Source organism: Tachyglossus aculeatus, chromosome 2, assembly GCF_015852505.1.
Source record: "Tachyglossus aculeatus isolate mTacAcu1 chromosome 2, mTacAcu1.pri, whole genome shotgun sequence".
In the NCBI taxonomy this organism is placed as follows: domain Eukaryota; kingdom Metazoa; phylum Chordata; class Mammalia; order Monotremata; family Tachyglossidae; genus Tachyglossus; species Tachyglossus aculeatus.
Window position 1 is genome coordinate 164,901,141 of NC_052067.1, and position 21,137 is coordinate 164,922,277.

The 21,137-nt window shown below is 43.5% G+C and overlaps 1 protein-coding gene across 2 annotated transcripts in view; it reads left to right on the forward strand.

Moving 5' to 3' along the window:
• ITPR2 (inositol 1,4,5-trisphosphate receptor type 2) overlaps nucleotides 1-21,137 on the forward strand; it is a 616,651-nt gene that overhangs the window by 245,419 nt on the left and 350,095 nt on the right. For both annotated transcript variants that reach the window (XM_038760705.1, XM_038760713.1), the window contains 2 exons: nucleotides 7,474-7,618; nucleotides 13,525-13,675. In XM_038760705.1, the coding sequence (XP_038616633.1) occupies nucleotides 7,474-7,618; nucleotides 13,525-13,675 (296 nt within the window). The remainder of the gene's footprint in view (nucleotides 1-7,473; nucleotides 7,619-13,524; nucleotides 13,676-21,137) is intronic.

Genomic DNA, 21,137 nt, shown 5'->3' on the forward strand with positions numbered 1-21,137 from the left:
CAGTAAATACGATTGAATGAATGAATGAATGGTTGCCGATAGGGGGGTGGTCATCGACATTATCATCATAATAATCAATGATAATCATAATCCAATGGGGTATTTGTTAAGTGCTTGGTTTCCAATAGGGGGGCGGTCATCATCATTATCATTATCATAAATAATAATCATAATCCAATGGGGCATTTGGTAATGGCTTGGTTATGTTGCCAAATTGTACTTTCTCAAGCGCTTAGTACAGTGCTCTGCACACAGTAAGTGCTCAATAAATACGATTGAATGAATTATCGAATTCGTTGTGGCTCTATAGAAAGAGCCCGGGCTTGGGAGTCAGAGGTCGTGGGTTCTCATCCCGACTCCGCCGCGTGTCAGCTGAGTGACTTTGGGCAAGTCACTTCACTTCTCTGGGCCTCAGTTACCTCATCTGGAAAATGGGGATTAAGACTGTGAGCCCCATGTGGGACAACCTGATCACCTTGTATCTCCCCCAGTGCTTAGAACAGTGCTTGGCACATAGTAAGCGCTTAACAAATACCAAAATTATTATTATTATTATTTTTCACTTCTCTGGCTCTCGGTTCCCTCATCTGTAAAATGGGGATGAAGACTGTGAGCCCCACATGGGGCAACCTGATCACCTTGTGTCTCCCCCAGCGCTTAGAACAGGGCTTGGCACATAGTAAGCGCTTAACAAATACCAAAATCATTATTATTATTATTTTTCACTTTGGCTCTCAGTTACCTCATTTGTAAAATGGGGATGAAGGCTGTGAGCCCCACATGGGACAACGTGATCACCTTGTATCTTCCCCAGCGCTTAGAACAGTGCTTTGCACATAGTAAGCGCTTAACAAATGCCATCATCATTATTATTATTATTCATTCATTCATTCAATTGTGTTTATTGAGCGCTTACTGTGTTCAGAGCACTGTACTAAACGCTTGGGAAGTACAAATTGGCAACATATAGGGACGGTCCCTACCCAACAACAATGGGCTCACAGTCTAGAAGGGGAAGACAGACAGCAAAACAAAACAAGTAGACGGGTGTCACTCGACTGAGAGCTTGGGAGAGGATAATAGAGCCATAAACAGATAGTTTCCCTGCCCGCAACGAGCTTATAGTCTAGAGGAGTATTTCTGTGGCTTGGGTTGGTGACCTGTGATGATGATAATGATAATAATAATAATAATGATGATGATGATTTGTTTAGCGCTTACTATGTGCAAAGCACCGTTCTAAGCGCCGGGGGGATACAAGGTGATCAGGTCGTCCCACGTGGGGCTCACAATCTTCATCCCCATTTTACAGATGAGGGAACTGAGGCACAGAGAAGTTCATTGGATAGTTGCCCCACACCCAACCCCCACACGGCGTCGTGGATAGAGCCCGGGCTTGGGAGTCAGAAGGTCATGGGTTCAAATCCCACCCCCCATTTTACTTGTCTGCTGTGTGACCTTGGGCAAGTCACCTCACTCTCTGGACCTCAGTTATCTTATCTGTAAAATAATGATTGAGAGTGTGAGCCCCACACGGGACAGAAACTGTGTCCAAACTGATTTCCTTGATAATAATAATAATAATAATAACAGCATTTATTAAGCGCTTACTATGTGCAAAGCACTGTTCTAAGCGCTGGGAAGGTTACAAGGTGATCAGGTTGTCCCACGGGGGGCTCACAGTCTTCATCCCCATTTTACAGGTGAGGTAACTGAGGCCCAGAGAAGTTAAGTGACTTGCCCGGAGTCACACAGCTGGCAATTGGCGGAGTCGGGATTTGAACCCATGACCTCTGACTGCAAAGCCCGGGCTCTTTCCACTGAGCCATGCTGCTTCTCTTGTATTCCTTGTATTCACCCCAGCGCTTAGTACAGATGCCTGGCACATAGTAAGCACTTAATCAATCAATCAATCGTATTTATTGAGCGCTTACTATGTGCAGAGCACTGTACTAAGCGCTTAACAAATATCTTGATTATTAATTAGTATAATTATTACTTCCTATGCTTGTATCTTTAAATTATGTATTGTAAATTACTGATTTGTTCATATAAATAAGTGGTATGGCTTAGTGGATAGAGCATGGGAGTCAGAAGGTCATGGGTTCTAATCCCGCCCCCGCCACTTGTCTGCTGTGTGACCTTGGACAAGTCACTTTACTTCAGCATGGCATAATGGATAGAGCATGAGCCTGGGAGACAGGAGGTCATGGGTTCTAATCCTGACTCTGCTACTTGTCTGCTGTGTGACCTTGGGCAAGTCACTTCACTTCTCCATGCCTCAGTTACCTCATCTGTAGAAAGAGGATTGAGACTGTGAGCCCCAAGTGGAACAGGGACTGTGTCCAACCCAATTTGCTCATATGCACCGCAGTGCTTAGTACAGTGCCTGGCACATAATAATAATAATAATAATAATAATAATAATAACAATAATAATAATAATCAATTGTATTTACTGAGTGCTTACTCTGTGCAGAGTACTGTACTAAGCACTTTGGACACTACAACAGGAGAAGCAGCGTGGCTCAGTGGAAAGAGCACGAACTTTGGAGTCAGAGGTCATGGGTTCAAATCCCGGCTCTGCCAATTGTCAGCTGTGTGACCTTGGGCAAATCACTTCACTTCTCTGGGCCTCAGTTCCCTCATCTGTAAAATGGGGATTAAGACTGTGAGCCCCCCGTGGGACAACCAGATCACCTTGTAACCTCCCCAGCCCGTAGAACAGTGCTTTGCACATAGTAAGCGCTTAATAAATGTCATTATTATTACAACAGAGGTGGTAGACATATTCCCCACTCACAGTGAACTTACAGTCTAGAGGGGGAAACTGACATTGATATAAATCGACAAATTATGGATATCAATCAATCAATCGTATTTATTGAGCGCTTACTGTGTGCAGAGCACTGGACTAAGCACTTGGGAAGTATAAGTTGGCAACAAATAGAGACGGTCCCTACCCAACAGTGGGCTCACAGTCTAGAAGGGGGAGACAGAAAACAAAACATATTAACAAAATAAAATAAATAGAATAGATATGTACAAGTAAAATAAATAAATAGAGTAATAAATACGTACAAACATCTATACATATATACAGGTGCTGTGGGGAAGGGAAGGAGGTAAGGCGGGGGGGATGCTATGGGGCTGATGGAGGGGTGAATGAAGAGAGCAAATCCAAGTGCAAGGGTGATGCAGAAGGGAGTGGGAGAAGAGGATGGGAGGGCTTAGTGGGGGAAGGTCTTTTTTAAAAATGGCATTAAGTGCTTACTGTGTGCAAAGCACTGTTTTAAGCGCTGGGGAGGTTACAAGGTGACCAGGTTGTCGCATGTGGGGCTCACAGTCTTCACCCCCATTTTACAGATGAGGGAACTGAGGCGCAGAGAAGTGAAGTGACTTGCCCAAAGTCACACAGCTGACAGTTGGCAGAGCCGGGATTTGAACCCATGACCTCTGACTGCAAAGCCCAGGCTCTTTCCACTGAGCCACGCTGCTTCATAAGGGCTTAACAAATAACTAAAATTATTATTATTATTGTTATTGTTCTCTGGGGCTCAGTTACCTCATCTGTAAGAATGTGAGCCCTATGTGGGCCCAACGCACAGAACAGTGCTTGACTCATAATAAGCCCTTAACAAATCCCCCAATCCCACAGTTAATCCCACAATTAATTAGTACAGTGCCTGGCTCATAATAAGCACTTACCAAATACCATTAAAAAAGCCTATTATTGTCTGAATCCCTCTCTGGGCTGTAAGCTTCTATGGGTAGGGAACATGTCTGATAATTATTTTGGATTGTACACTCCATGTGGCCTACTGGATCGAACACAAGCCTGGAAATCAGAAGGACCAGAGTTCTAACCCCTGCCCTGACCTTGATGTGCTGTGTGACCTTGGGCAAGTCACTTAATTATACCTCATCCCTCCCATAATAATAATAATAATAATGATGGCATTTGTTAAGCGCTTACTATGTGCAAAGCACTGTTCTAGGCGCGGGGGGGATACAAGGTGATCAGGTTGTCCCACGTGGGGCTCACAGTTTTAATCCCCATTTTACAGATGAGGGAACTGAGACTCCGAGAAGTTAAGTGACTTGCCCAAGGTCACACAGCAGACAAGTGGCGGAGCTGGGATTCGAACCCATGACCTCTGGCCCCAAAGCCCATGCTCTTTTCCACTGAGCCACGCTCCTTCTCCCCCCCATCTTACCACCTTCCCCCCATCTTACCTCCTTCCCTTCCCCACTGCACCTGTATATATGTATATATGTTTGTACAGATTTATTACTCTGTTTATTTATTTATTTATTTTACTTGTACATATCTATTCTATTTATTTTATTTTGTTAGTATGTTTGGTTTTGTTCTCTGTCTCCCGCTTCTAGACTGTGAGCCCACTGTTGGGTAGGGACTGTCTCTATATGTTGCCAACTTGTACTTCCCAAGCGCTTAGTACAGTGCTCTGCACACAGTAAGCGCTCAATAAATACGATTGATGATGATGATGATGATCTGTAAAATGGGGATTAATGCTGTGAGCTCAAAATGGGGCATGGACTCGCTCCAACTTGATTACCTTGGATCTACTCCGGCGCTTAGAACAGTGCTTGACACATAATAAGCACTAATAAATACCATCATCAGTACTGTTAGAGAAGCAGCATGACTTAGTGGGGAGAGACCGGGCCTGAGAGTCAGGAGGTCCTGGGTTCTAATCCTGGCTCTGCCACTTGTCTGCTGTGTGACTTTGGGCAAGTCACTTCTCTGGGCCTCAGTTACCTCATCTGAAAAATGAGGATTAAGACTGTGAGCCCCACGTGGGACAACCTGATAACCTGGTATCTATCCCAGTGCTTAGAACAGTGCTTGGCACATAGTAAATGCTTAACAAAAACTGTCATCATTATCACCTTGGGCAAGTCACTTCACTTCTCTGTACCTCACAGTAAGCGCTCAGTAAATACGATTGATGATGATGATGTACCTCAGTTTCTTAACCTGGAAAACGGGGATGAAGACCGTGAGCCCTAAATGGGACAGGGACTGTTTCCCACCGCATTTGCTTGCATCCACCCCAGTGCTTAGCACAGTGCCTGGCACAAAATAAGCACTTAACAAATACCACAATTAATTATTAGTACCGTGCTCTGCTCATAGTAAGCGCTCTAGAAACACCGTTGATTGATTGAGTCCAAAAATGACCTCTTCCTGGAACAGATAGTTTTAAAATCAAAACCAGGAACCTCAATTTCAATGAACTATGAGAGCGGGAGTGTCTTCGGTGAGCCCAGACCTTTATTAACCTTAATCAATCAATCAATCATATTTATTGAGCACTTACTATGTGCAGAGCACCGTACTAAGCGCTTAATGTATTTTATCCCTACCCTGAGCACTTAACGGGTATTTTTATTTGCATGTTCAGTTATTAAGTTCCGCTATTTTGTAGGTATCTTTTTGTTACTCTCCTTTCTAACCTCCTTCTTCCTCCTTCCTCCTTCCTGGTAATCGTTAGGTGGAGGGCAGGGAGTGTATCTCTCTCCTGTTCAATTATTCAGTCAATCGATGGTATTTATTGAGCACTCACCATGTACAGAGCACTGTATTAAGTGTTTGAGAGGGTATGGCAGAAGCTACTTACTTTACCATACTCTCCCAAACACTTAGTACAGTGCTATTGTTGCAGGCGTAATACTCAGTAAGTGCTCGGCAGGTTAGAGAAGCAGCGTGGCTCAGTGGAAAGAGCCCGGGCTTTGTAGTCAGAGGTCATGGGTTCAAATTCCGGCTCTGCCAATTGTCAGCTGTGTGACTTTGGGCAAGTCACTTAACTTCTCTGTGCCTCAGGTACCTCGTCTGTAAAATGGGAATTAAGACTGTGAGTCCCCTGTGGGACAACCTGATCACCTTGTATCCTTCCCAGCACTTAGAACAGTGCTTTGCACATAGTAAGCGCTTAATAAATGCCGTTATTATTATTACCACTGATGGTTGACACAAGCCTGAGAACAGAACGGAGTCACTTCTAGACTGAAAGCTCATTTTGGGCAGGGCACACGTCTAACAACTCTGTTACACTGTACTCTCCCAAGCACACAGTGTGCACTCAATTAATAATAATAATAATAATAATATTAATAATAATAATTGGCATTTGTTAAGCGCGTACTATGTGCAAAGCACCATTCTAAGCGCTGGGGAGGATACAAGCTGATCAGGTTGTCCCACGTGGGGCTCACAGTCTTAATCCCCATTTTACGATGAGGTAACTGAGGCCCAGAGAAGTTAAGTGACTTGCCCAAGATCACACAGCAGACATGTGGCGGAGTCGGGATTCGAACCCATGACCTCTGACTCCAAAGCCCGGGCTCTTTCCACTGAGCCACACTGCTTCTCTATACAAATACCTCTGATTGATTGATCACTTAATGAGTAATGGGCATTCCTAAGTCTTATACTTTAGAGGATCAGAGGGGAATTGATGGGAGAACAATTACCAGCAGGTCATTAAATTCATTTCATTCATTCAGTCGGATTTATTGAGCGTTTACGGTGTGCGGAGCACTGTACTAAGCACTTCACTTCAAAATTTCTTCTCAGGGCTCATGTAGAATTTTACATTCCGCTTTATAAAATCAGTTTTCTTCGAAGGGCAGACTTGTGAGCTCATTACTACATTATAAAAGGGAGACGTTAGTAGAACCCATGAAAGAATTGGGGTTTTTGTATTTGCTAAGCACTATATCATCATCAATCGTATTTATTGAGCACTTACTGTGTGCAGAGCACTGTACTAAGTGCTTGGGAAGTACAAGTTGGCAACTTATAGAGACAGTCCCTACCCAACAGTAGGCTCACAGTCTAAAAGTGGGCTCACAGGGATCTACAGCATGATCAGGTGACATAGGAGGTTCCCAATCTAAGTAGGAGGAAGAACAGATATTGAATCACCATTTTACAGATGAGGCCCAGAGAAGTTAAGTAACCTGTGCCAGGTTTCACAGCAGACAAGTGGCGGAGACAGGATTAGAACCCAGGTCCTTCTGATTCCCGGGCCTGGGCTCTTTCCACTAGGCCAAGCAGCCTCATTCCATTTGACCTCATTCCATTAACCCCTTCCTTCCTCTCCCCCTCGTCCCCCTCTCCACCCCCCCCATCTTACCTCCTTCCCTTCCCCACAGCACCTATATATATGTATATATGTTTGTACATATTTATTACTCTATTTATTTATTTATTTATTTTACCTGTACATATCTATTCTATTTATTTTATTTTGTTAGTATGTTTGGTTTTGTTCTCTGTCTCCCCCTTTTAGACTGTGAGCCCAATGTTGGGTAGGGACTGTCTCTATATGTTGCCGGTTTGTACTTCCCAAGCGCTTAGTCCAGTGCTCTGCACATAGTAAGCGCTCAATAAATACGATTGATGATTGATGATGATGACCTTTCTTCCCCTCTGCTTTGCAGGTACGATTCCATCACCGATTCCTCCAGAAATGACATGAAGAGCAAGTTCGCACTGACCATGGAATTTGTGGAAGAGTACTTGAAAGAAGTTGTCAATCAGCCGTTTCCTTTTGGTGACAAAGAGAAAAACAAGCTTACGTTTGAGGTAAGGCCTTCCATTTAATAATAATAATGGCATTTATTTAAGCGCTTACTATGTGCAAAGCACTGTTCTAAGCGCTGGGGAGGTTACAAAGTGATCAGGTTGTCCCAAGAGGCTCACAGTCTTAGTCCCCATTTTACAGATGAGGTAACTGAGGCCCAGAGAAGTGACTTGCCCAAAGTCACACAGCTGACAAGTGGCAGAGCCGGGATTTGAACCCCTGACCTCCGACTCCAAAGCCCGGGTTCTTTCCATTTCTTCTTTTAACCCTCCCAAGTTCTCCCACTGCAAAAAGAAAGCCAGAATCCTGTTTGCAAGGGATGCTTTACTTCGACGAGAAACGTTTCATTTCGGAATGCTTCATTCATTCATTCATTCAATCATATTTATTGAGCACTTACTATGTGCAGAGCACTGTAGCAAGCGCTCGGCATTAATAATAATAATAATGGTATTTGTTAAGCGCTTTCTATGTGCGAAGCACTGTTCTTAGAGCTGGGGGAAAACAAGGTGATCAGGTTGTCCCACGTGGGGCTCACAGTCTTAATCCCCATTTTACAGATGAGGTAACTGAGGCACAGGGACGTTAAGCGGCTTGCCCAAGGTCACACAGCTAAGTGGCTGAGCCGGGATTCGAACCTATGACCTCTGACTCCCAAGCCCGCTCTCTTTCCACTGAGCCTCGCTGCTTCTCTTCATTAATAAAAATAGTAGTACTTATTAAGTGCTTACTTATTTATTCAATCATTCATTCAATCACATTTATTGGGCACTTAATGGTATGCAAAGCACTGTACTAAGAGCTTGGGAGAGGACAGAGAAGCAGCCAGGCTCAGTGGAAAGAGCACGGGCTTGGGAGTCAGAGGTCATGGATTCGAATCCCAGCTCCGCCAATTGTCAGCTGTGTGGCTTTGGGCAAGTCACTTAACTGCTCTGGGCCTCAGTTCCCTCATCTGTAAAATGGGGATGAAGACTGTGAGCCCCCTGTGGGACAACCTGATCACTTTGTAACCTCCCCAGCTCTTAGAGCAGTGCTTATTATTATTATTATTATTATTAATATAACAATAAGCAGACATATTCCTGCCCACAGTGAGCTCACAGTCTAGAAGGGGAGACAGCATTAAAATAAATAAATAAATAAATAAACAAACAAACAAATAAATTAATAAATACTTAGTGCCAAGCACTGTATTAAGCACTGGGGTAGATACAAAATAATCAGGTTGGACAAGATCCATGTCCCACATGGGGCTCACAGTCTCAATTCCCATTGTACAGATGAAGGAACTGAGGCCCAGAGAAGGGAAGTGACTCACCCAAGGTCACACAGCAGATGAGCGGTGGAGCCAGCATGAGAACCCAAGTCCTCTGACTCTCGGGCCTGTGCCTTATTGCTTCTTCTTAATAATAATAATTACAATAACAATAACAACAATAATAATAAATAATAATAATAACATTTATTAAGCACTTACTATGTGCAAAGCACTGTTCTAAGTGCTGGGGGGATACAGGGTGATCAGGTTGTCCTACATGGGGCTCACAGTCTTAATCCCCATTTTACAGATGAGGGAACTGAGGCACAGAGAAGTTGTGACTTGCCCAAAGTCACTTCTTCCACCCCATCTTCAAAGTGCAAGCCCCAGATTAGGGATTCCTCAACCTGAACCCTTTCAATTGCCAATATCCCCCTCTGTTTCTTTTTTTTTAAGTGGTATTTGTTAAGCGCTTACTATGCGCCAGGCACTGTACTAAACGCTGTGTTATATTTGAACTAATCAGATTGGACAGAGTCTGTTTCCCACACAATAATAATAATTGGAAAGAGGATTTAGGAATCAGTGGAAAGAGCATGGGCTTTGGAGTCAGAGGTCATGGGTTCAAATCCTGGCTCCACCAATTGTCAGCTGTGTGACTTTGGGCAAGTCACTTCACTTCTCTGTGCCTCAGTTCCCTCATCTGTAAAATGGGGGTTAGGACTGTGAGCCCCCCGTGGGACAACCTGATCACCTTGTAACCTCCCCAGCGCTTAGAACAGTGCTTTGTACATAGTAAGAATAAATGCCATTTTTATTATTATTATTATTACCATTATTATAATAATGGTGTTTGTTAAGAATTTACTGTGTGCCACGCACTAAGCGTGGGGATAGATACAAATAATCAGAGAAGCAGCATGGCTCAGTGGAAAAGAGCACAGGCTTTGGAGTCAGAGGTCTTGGGTTCAAATCCCAGCTCTGCCACTTGTCAACTGTGTGACTTTGGGCAAGTCACTTAACTTCTCTGTGCCTCAGTTCCCTCATCTGGAAAATGGGGATGAAGACTGTGAGCCCCCCGTGGGACCACCTGATCACCTTGTAATCTCCCCAGCGCTTAGAACAGTGCTTTGAACATAGTAAGCGCTTAATAAATGCCATTATTATTATTATTATTATTATTGTCCCACACTGGGCTTACGGTCTCAATGCCCATTTTTCAGATGAGGGAACTGAGGCACAGGGAAGTGAACTGACATTCCCAAGGTTGCACAGCATTCAAAATGGCAGAGTCGGGATTAAAACCCGAGTCCCGCAGACTCCCGGGCCTGGGCTCTAGCCACTGGACTGCACTGCTTCTCTATGTGTTGGTATTAGACATGACATTGACCATGCCACCTTTAAATCTACTGTAGCAAGGGGAATAAATAAATAGAATAAATAGAATTACAGCTGGTCTCCGCTTCTGGGCAAACTCAGGAATGTCAGCCTCAGTCAGTCGGTAGTATTTATTGAGCACCTATTGTGTGCAGAGCACTGTATAAGAGCTTGGGAGAGTCAGAGAAGCAGCGTGGCTCAGTGGAAAGAGCCCGGGCTTGGGAGTCAGAGGTCGTGGGTTTGAATCCCGACTCCGCCACTTGTCGGCTGTATGACCTGGGGCAAGCCACTGAACTTCTCCGGGCCTCAGTTCCCTCATCTGTAAAATGGGGATTAAGACAGTGAGCCCTGTGTGGGACAACCTGATTACCTTGTATCCTCCCAGCGCCTAGAACAGTGCTTTGCACGTAGTAAGCGCTTAACAAATACCATCATTAGTATTATTATTACAACATAACAATAAACAGACACATTCGTTGTGCACAATGAGTCTAGAGGGGGAGAGAGACATCATTCCTTGGCCACAATGGATCTAGAAGGGGAGACATTAGTAGAAATAAATAAATGAAGATATGGACATAATAATAATAATAATAATAATGGCATTTATTAAGCGCTTACTATGTGCAAAGCACTGTTCTAAGCACTGGGGAGGTTACAAGGCAAATCAATCAATCAATTGTATTTATTGAGCACTTACTGTGTGCAGAGCACTGTAGTAAGCGCTTGGGAAGTACAAGTTGGCAACATGTAGAGACAGGCCCTATGTAACAGCGGGCTCACAGTCTAAAAGGGGGAGACAGAGAACAAAACCAAACATACTAACAAAATAAAATAAATAGAATAGATATGTACAAGTAAAATAAATAAATAAATAGAGTAATAAATATGTACAAACATATATGCTTATGTACAGGTGCTGTGGGGAAGGGAAGGAGGTAAGATGGGGGAATGGAGAGGGGGACGAGGGGGAGACGAAGGAGTGCTATGGGACCTGGAGGGGGGATGTATAAAGGGAGCGAGTCATTGAGACGCAGAAGGGAGTGGGAGAATATTAAATAATCAATCAATCAATCATATTTATTGACCGCTTACTGTGTGCAGAGCACTGTACTAAGCACTTGGGAAGTACAAGTTGGCAACATATAGAGACAGTCCCTACCCAACAATGGGCTCACAGTCTAGAATAATAAACAATGATGGCATTTGTTAAGCACTTACTATGTGCAAAGCACTGTTCTAAGCGCTGAGAAGAGGAAAGGGGGCCTAAATCAGGGAAGGCCTCCTGGAGGAGATGTGCCTTCAATGAGGCTTTGAAATGGGGAGAGGAATTGTGTGTGGGATTTGAGGAGGGAGAGCATTCCAGGACAGGGGCAGGACGTGGATGAGGGGTTGGTGGAGAGACAGGCAAGATGGAGATACTGTGAGACGGTTAGCATTAGGGGAACGAAGAACGCAAGTTGGGTTGGTGTAGGAGAGTAGCGATAGTAGCGGGGAGAGTATATCTGGAATTTATTTATCTACTTATTTATTTATTCATTCAGTCCTATTAATTGAGCACTTACTGTGTGCAGAGCACTGTACTAAGCACTTGGGAAGTACAAGTTGGCAACATATTGAGAAGGACCCTACCGAACAGCGGGCTCACAGTCTAGAACTATTAATGTCTCTCTCCCCCTCTAGTCTGTGAGCTCGTTTTGGGCAGGAATGTGCCTGTTTGTCGTTCTAGTCTGCTCTCCCAAGTGGTTAGTACAGTGCTTTGCACACAGTAAGCACTCAATAAATACGATTGAATTGAATAAATTCTTCTAGACTGTGAGCCCGTTGTTGGGTAGGGACTGTCTCTGTATGTTGCCAAATTGTACTTTCCAAGTGCGTAGTACAGTGCTCTGCACTCAGGAAGCGCTCAATAAATACGGTTGAATTAATGAATTAATAATGACTCCCACTAACCACCTGTAATTGCTTGCTATATTGCAAGCCCCGGGCTAAGCACGGGTTGAATTGAACATCCCCAGCCTATTGGAAGGAGCAGCAGCCTGGGAGTCAGCAGGACATGAGTTCTAATCGCAGCTCTGCTACTTGTCTGCAGTGTGACCTTGGGCAAGTCACTTCACTTCTCTGTGCCTCAGTTTCCTCATCTGTAAAAATGGGGATTAAGACTCTGAGCCGCAGTTGGGATATGGACTGTGTCCAACCTGATTTGCTTGTTTCTACCCCAGGGCTTAGTTCAGTGCCTGGCACATAGTAAGCGCTTAAAAAATACCACAATTATTATTAATAATAATAATGATGGCATTTATTAAGCACTTACTATGTGCAAAGCACTGTTCTAAGCGCTGGGGCGGATACAACGTGATTAGGTTGCCCCATGTGGGGCTCACAGTCTTCATCCCCATTTAACAGATGAGGTAACTGAGGCTCAGAAAAGTTAAGTGACTTGCCCAAAGTCACCCAGCTGACAATTGGCAGAGCCGGAATCTGAACCCATGACCTCTGACTCCAAAGCCTGTGCTCTTTTCCACTGAACCATGCTGCTTCTCTAATTATTATTATTATTAAGATCTGAGTTCTAATCCCAGCCCTGCCATTTGTCAATTATGTGACCTTGGGCAAGTTGCGTCACTTCTCTGTGCCTCAGTTTTCTCAACTGTAAAATGGGGATTCAATACCTGGTCTCTCTCCTATAGAGTTTGGCAGCCCCATGTGGGACGGGGACTGTGTCTGAACTGATAAGTTGTATCCACATCAGCATTTTGGGCAGGGCTTAACATCCAGCGTTTAGAACAGTGCTTGGCGCACAGTAAGCGCTTAACGAATACCATCATCATTATTATTATATACTAACAGCTTAATATAAAATAGAAAAACCATAATTATAATAAATATATATTACAGATATTTACAGATATCTGTATAATAATATATATCATTAATGAATATAAATATATCCTAATATAATAATAAAAGCATAATTATTATTACCATTGTTATTATACTCCCTTCAGGCAAAGTCCCTGGCCCAAGAAATCACTGTACTCTCCCAAGTGCTTAGTACAGCTCTCTGTACATAGTAAGCTCTCAATATATACCGTCGATTGATTTATTAAATAAACCATTCAGAAAATGGACCATCTTTTTGGAGTTGAAGGTGGTATTTGATCAGCTCTTTGAAATGAAAGAGAAATACACTGACTTCACGGACTGTAGGTTTATTGGACTTCTCTTCTTTTGTTTTCCCCCCCTTCCTTTCTCCGGTCCCCCCCTCTTTAGGTGGTACACCTGGCTCGACATCTTATTTACTTCGGATTTTACAGTTTCAGCGAGCTTCTGAGGCTCACGAGAACGCTTCTGGCCATTCTAGACATCGTCCAAGGTCCCATGTCGCCGTACCTCGAGAGACTGAGCAAATTTCAAGACGGAGGTGAGTTGTGTGCAGGAGGTGACCTTAATGATCACCTTCCCTTCTGGGTCTGGATGGGTCAATTGGGTTGTGTACGTGTGAGTGTGTATGTGCACACGCGTGTTGTGTGTGCGTGCATTTCTGTGTTGGTTTTAATAGTTTCCCTAAGGATGTGCTGTCCTTCTCGATTTGATTTTCTTATTCCTTGTCTGTTGTTTTCACTAAGCCAACCACCTAGCTCTTCCTCGCACTTATCTCTCCCACCTATCAATCAGTCAGTTAATCAATGGTATTAATTGAACACTTACTACTTGCAGAACACTGTACCAAGCCCTTGGGAGAGAACAATATAATAGTTTTTTTATCATCATCATCATCATCAATCATATTTATTGAGCGCTTACTATGTGCAGAGCACTGTACTAAGCGCTTGGGAAGTACAAATTGGCAACATATAGAGACAGTCCCTACCCAACAGTGGGCTCACATTCTAAAAGGGGGAGACAGAGAACAAAACCAAACATACTAACAAAATAAAATAAATAGAATAGATATGTACAAATAAAATAAATAAATAAATAAATAGAGTAATAAATATGTACAAACATATATACATATATACAGGTGCTGTGGGGAAGGGAAGGAGGTAAGATGGGGGGGATGGAGGGGGGACGAGGGGGAATTATGGTATTTGTTAAGTGCTTGGAAGAGAGCAATATGACTTTTTTATGGCATTTGTTAAGCACTTAGAAGAGAGCAATATGACGTTTTTTATGGCATTTGTTAAGCGCTTGGATGAGAACAGTATGACTTTTTTATGTTATATATTAATACGTTCCAGGCACTGTACTAAACGCAGGGGTAGATACAAGCTAGTCAGAATGGACACCACCATCATCAATCGTATTTATTGAGCGCTTACTGGTGCAAGCACCATCCATGTCCCCCATGGGGCTCACAGTCTTAATCCCCATGTTACAGATGAGGCAACTCAGGCACAGAGAAGTTAGATAATTTGCCCAAGGTCCCACAGCAGACAAGTGGCAGAGCTGCGATTAGAACCCAGATCCTCTGAGTCTTGGCCATAAGGAGCTTTCAATCTAGTTGGGGCATGGAGGTCAGCGAGGAGGCTGATCCGGGAATTGAAGTGGGATGGGACAAGTGCTTGGACCAACACGGTAACGGTTTGGATGGACAATATATGTTGCCAATTTGTACTTCCCAAGCGCTTAGTACAGTGCTCTGCACACAGTAAGCGCTCAATAAATACGATTGATAATGACAGGACCGGGCTGATTGTAGAGGTGTTGTGTAGGTCGAACTGACAGGATTCGGTGACAGAATCAATCAATCAATCGTATTTATTGAGCGCCTACTATGTGCAGAGCACTGTACTAAGCGCTTGGGAAGTACAAATTGGCATCACATAGAGACAGTCCCTACTCAACAGTGGGCTCACAGTCTAAAAGGGGGAGAGAGAGAACAGAACCAAACATACCAACAAAATAAAATAAGTAGGATAGAAATGTACAGGTAAAATAAATAAATAAATAAATAAATAAATAGAGTAATAAATATGTACAACCATATATACCAGAATGTAGGTTGAGGGAGAGAGATGAGCTCACTTACACTGTTCCCCTGGTTGGAATCCCCCTTCTCCTCAAAAGTCAATGATATGGTCTGTTAGAATCAATCAATCAATCAATCAATCAATCGTATTTATTGAGCGCTTACTGTGTGCAGAGCACTGTACTAAGCGCTTGGGAAGTACAAGTCGGCAACACATAGAGACAGTCCCTACCCAACAGTGGGCTCACAGTCTAGAAGGGGGAGACAGAGAACAAAACCAAACACACTAACAAAATAAAATAAATAGAATAGAGATGTACAAGTAAGATAAATAAATAAATAGAGTAATAAATATGTACAAACATATATACATATATACAGGTGCTGTGGGGAAGGGAAGGATGTAGGATGGGTTGGGGGTGGAGAGGGGGATGAGGGGGAGAGGAAGGAAGGAAAGAATAAGACCCTGGAAGTGAGAGGACCTGGGTTCTAATTCCACCTCCACCACTTGTCTGCTGTGGGACCTTAGTCAAGCCACTTCACTTCTCAGGGCCTCAGTTTCCTCATCTGTAAAATGGGGATTCAATCCCTCACCCTCCCACCTAGACTGTCGGCCCCACGAGCAGCAGCGTGGCTCAGTGGAAAGAGCACGGGCTCTGGAGTCAGAGGTCATGGGTTCAAATCCTGGCTCCGCCACTTGTCAGCTGTGTGACTTTGGGCAAGTCACTTCACTTCTCTGTGCCTCAGTTCCCTCATCTGTAAAATGGGGATTAAGACCGTGAGCCCCCGAGGGACAACCTGATCACCTTGTAACCTCCCCAGCACTTAGAACAGTGCTTTGCACATAGTAAGCACTTCATCATCATCATCATCATCAATCGTATTTATTGAGCGCTTACTGTGTGCAGAGCACTGTACTAAGTGCTTGGGAAGTACAAATTGGCAACATATAGAGACAGTCCCTACCCAACAGTGGGCTCACAGTCTAAAAGGGGTGGGGGTTAATCAATGCCATCATCATCATCATCATTTCGGGAGAGGGGTTGTGTCCAAACTGATAACCTTTCATCTACCTCGGTGCGTAGAACAGTGATTGGCTTACAAAATTATTATTATTATTATTATTATTACTATTAAGTGCTGTCGAATCATTTCCGATTCATAGCGACTCCATGGATATACTTTCTCCAGGACGTCCCGTCCTCTGCCATAAACTGTAACCTTTCTAACGGTTCTTCCGTTATCAGTGTTATGGTCTCTATTTTCATTCATTCATTCATTCATTCAGTCGTATTTATTGAGCGCTTACTATGTGCAGAGCACTGTGCTAAGCACTTGGGAAGTACAAGTTGGCAACATATATCCATCTAGCTGCCCCGGACTGACTCTTGCACCTTTTCCCTGGACTTTTCTCCAGAGATTCAGTCCTCCTGATTGTGTCCAAAATATGTTCATCTAAGTCAAGTCATTTGAGCTTCCAAAGACCACTTAGATTTAATTTGCTCCAAAATCCATTTGTTCGTTTTTCGGGCAGTCAGTGGTATTCACCAAAGCCTTCTCCAATAACACATTTCACAAGAATTGATGTTATTTCTAGCCTGTTTTTTCACCGTCCAGCTTTCAGATCCATACAATACCACTGGAAGCACCACAGAGTGGACATTTTGTATTTTTCTGGCAATTGTTACATCAGCACATTTCAGGACTTTTTCCAGGCTCTTCATAGTTAGCGCTTAACAAATATAATAATAAAAATAATAATAATTTTGGTGACGGGGTGTGTGTTTAAGAAAACTCATGGTGTAGAGTGACTTGGAAGAGTTTAGACTGTGAGCCCACTGTTGGGTAGGGACTATCTCTATATGTTGCCAACTTGTACTTCCCAAGCGCTTAGTACAGTGCTCTGCACACAGTAAGCGCTCAATAAATACGATTGATTGATGTTCAGAAAATGGACTTTGTGGGTAAATGATGATCTTTCTGAGCAATTCTGAGTAAGTCTAAAGTATTCTTGGAGCCCATAATAAGTCTGTTGATCAGTCTGTGGTGTTTATTGAGTACTTCGTGTATGCAGGACACTGTACTAAGTGCTTGGGAGAGTCTACTTCAGGGTGAAGATGACCAAAGAAACAGCTCAGTATCTGTGGAGGCAGTCTCTTACATGGCCTCAAATAAATGCCCTTTTAATATTATTATAATTATTATTATTGTGGTATTTGTTTAGTGCCTACTATGTGTGAAGCACTGTTCAAAGCTCTGGGGTAGATATAGGGTAATCAGGTTATCCCATGTGGGGCTCACAGTCTTCATCCCCATTTTACAGATGAGGTAACTGTGACACAGATAAATTAACTGACTTGCCCAGGGTCACACAGTAGACAAGTGGTGGAGTCAGGATTAGAACCCACATCCTCTGACTCCCAAGCCTGGGCTCTTTAGATGAGAGGACTTATATTTCTGATGCTGTATTTTGCAAAATACCCCAGAAAGTGAAACAGTGGCCTTAAGGTGGAATTTTTTTTATCAACCAATGTATCAAAGGTATTTCTTGAACGCTCTGTACAGAGAGCTGTACTGAACACTTGGGAGAGGGAGAGTACGTACCAGTAGCAATTATTTGAAAAGTGGTGGTTAATCATTTTAAATGAATGCAAATCTGAATGCTTCGGGTTTTGGGGTTTCTTTTTGTGTGGGGGTTATTTTGAACATTCAAAATTTGTATCGATACTAATAATAATAATAATGGCATTTATTAAGCATTTACTATATGCAAAGCACTGTTCTAAGCGCTGGGGAGGTTACAAGGTGATCAGGTTGTCCCACGGGGGGCTCACAGTCTTCATCCCCATTTTACAGATGAGGTAACTGAGGCACAGAGAAGTTATTTATTTTACTTGTACATATCTATTCTATTTATTTTATTTTGTTAATATGTTTGGTTTTGTTCTCTGGCTCCCCCTTCTAGACTGTGAGCCCACTTTTGGGCAGGGACCGTCTGTATATGTGGCCAACTTGTACTTCCCAAGCGCTTAGTACAGTGCTCTGCACACAGTAAGCACTCAATAAATACTATTGATTGATTGATTAAGTGACTTGCCCAAAGTCACACAGCTGACAATTGGCAGAGCTGGGATTTGAACCCATGACCTCTGACTCCAAAGCCCGGGCTCTTTCCACTGAACCACACTGCTTCTGTCTCCCTCCCCTTCTAGACTGTAAGCTCGTTGTGGGCAGGGAATGTCACTGTTTATTGCTGTATTGTACTTTCTCAAGCACTTAGTACAGCACTCTGCACACAGTAAGCGCTCAATAAATATGATTGAATGAATGAATGAGAGTACAATCCAACAGAATTAGCAGACACGTTTGCCCTGCCCATAACAAGCTTACAGTCTAGAAGGGGAGACAGACATCAATATGGATAAATAAGTAATTTATAATCCTAAAGATATGTACATAAGTGCTGCCGGGTTGGGGGTGCGGTGAATATGAAATGTCCAAAGGTCACAGATCCAATTGTGTAGACGACGCAGAAGGGAGAGCGAGCCGTGTAAAGAGGGCTTCTTCGGGAAAGGCTGGTTCCTGACCCTTTCGAAGATTACTGGGAAGTTGAATGGTTGGATAATAATAATAATAATGATAATAATGACATTTATTAAGCGCTTACTATGTGCAAAACACTGTTCTAAGCGCTGGGGAGGTTATAAGCTGATCAGGTTGTCCCACCGGGGGCTCACAGTCTTCATCCCCATTTTACAGATGAGGTAACTGAGGCCCAGAGAAGTTAAGTGACTTGCCCAAAGTCACACAGCTGACAATTGGCAGAGCTGGGATTTGAACCCTTGACCTCAGACTCCAAAGCCCGGGCTCTTTCCACTGAGCCACGCTGCTCCTGGGATCCTGCCTGAAAAAACCTCCTTCCCTGTTACCTGTCACTGACTGTCCCCTGCCCAAACCTCTTTCTTTTTTTTTTAAAGGTACTTATTAAGCGCTTACTCTGTCCAAGGCACCGTACTAAGCAGCACACTGTGACATGAAGTAATAATAATAATGGTATTTGTTAAGTGCTTACTTTGTGCCAAGCACTGTTCTAATCACTGGGGTAAACACAAGGTAAGCAGGTTGTCCCACGTGGGGCTCACAGTCTTAATCCCCATTTTACAGATGAGGGAACTGAGGCACCGAGAAGTGAAGTGACTTTCCCAAGGTCACACAGCAGACAAGTGGCGGAGCCGGGATTAGAACCCAAAACCACTGTCTCTCAAGTCCAGGCTCTTGCCACTAAGCCATGCTGCTTTTCTTGAAATAGCAACTGTGATAGAGGAAAGGAAAGGGGGAATGTTTTCTGCAAATGGCAAGTGTTTCTTCTCTTGTGTTCTCAGTCAATCGATCAATCAATCAATCAATCATATTTATTGAGCGCTTACTGTGTGCAGAGCATTGTACTAAGCATTTGGGAAGTACAAGATGGCAACATATAGAGACAGTCCCTACCCAACAGTGGGCTCACTGTCTAAAAGGGGGAGACAGAGAACAAAACCAAACATACTAACAAAATAAAATAAATAGAATAGATATGTATAAGTAAAATAAATAAATAGAGTAATAAATATGTACAGGCATATATACATATATACAGGTGCGGTGGGGAAGGGAAGGAGGTAAGATGAGGGGGATGGAGAGGGGGACGAGGGGGAGAGGAAGGAAGGGGCTCAGTCAGTAGTGTTCATTGAGTCCTTGAGTGCATAGAGAAGCAGCGTGGCTCAATGGAAAGAACATGGGCTTTGGAGTCAGAGGTCATGGGTTCAAATCCTGGCTCCGCCAGATGTCAGCTGGGTGACTTTGGGCAAGTCACTTCACTTCTCTGGGCCTCAGTTACGTCATCTGTAAAATGGGGATAAAGGCTGTGAGCCCCCCGTGGGACAACCTGATTGTCTTGTAACCTCCCCAGCGCTTAGAACAGTGCTTAGCACATAGTAAGTGCTTAATAAATGCTTATGATGTGCAGAGCACTGTACTAAGTGCTTGGGAGAGGACATTCGAGCAGAGTTGGTAGACTTGATTCCTGCCCACAAGAAGCTTTCACTGTAGAGGGGTCGCTTACAGTTTGTCTAGACGAGGAGCTGACATTTTATTTAGAGGAGTTAAACAGTCTAGAGGATCAGATTCATTCATTCATTCATTACGTGGGACAACTTGATCATCTTGTATCCCCCCAGCACTTAGAACAGTGCTTTGCACATAGTAAGCGCTTAACAAATGCCATCTTTATTATTATATTTACTGAGCGCTTACTGTGTGCAGAGTACTGTACTGAGCGCTTGGGAAGTACAAGTTGGCAACATATAGAGACGGTCCTTACCCAACAACGGGCTCACAGTCTAGAAGGGGGAGACAGACAACAAAACAAAACGTGTGGACAGGTGTCAAGTCATCAGAATAAATAGAAGTAAAGCTAGATGGACATCATTAACAAAATAAATAGAATAGTAAATATGCACAAGTAAAACAAATAGAGTAATAAATCTGTACAAACATATGTACAGGTGCTGTGGGGAGGGGAAGGAGGTAGGGCGGGTGGGATGGGGCTGAGGAGAGGAAAAAGGGGGCTCAGTGTGGGAAGGCCTCCTGGAGGAGGTGAGCTCTCAGTAGGGCTTTGAAGGGAGGAAGAGAGCTAGCTAATCAGATAAAAGACTGTTGCTGACTGTTGCTAGTGGAAAGAGGGAAAGAGTTATTTTTTAAATTGGTATTTATTAAGCCCTAATATTCATTCAGTAGTATTTATTGAGCGCTTACTATGTGCAGAGCACTGTACTAAGCACTTGGGAAGTACAAGTCAGCAACATATAGAGACGGTCCCTACCCAACAACAGGCTCACAGTCTAGAATGGGCTCACTATGGGCCGGGCAC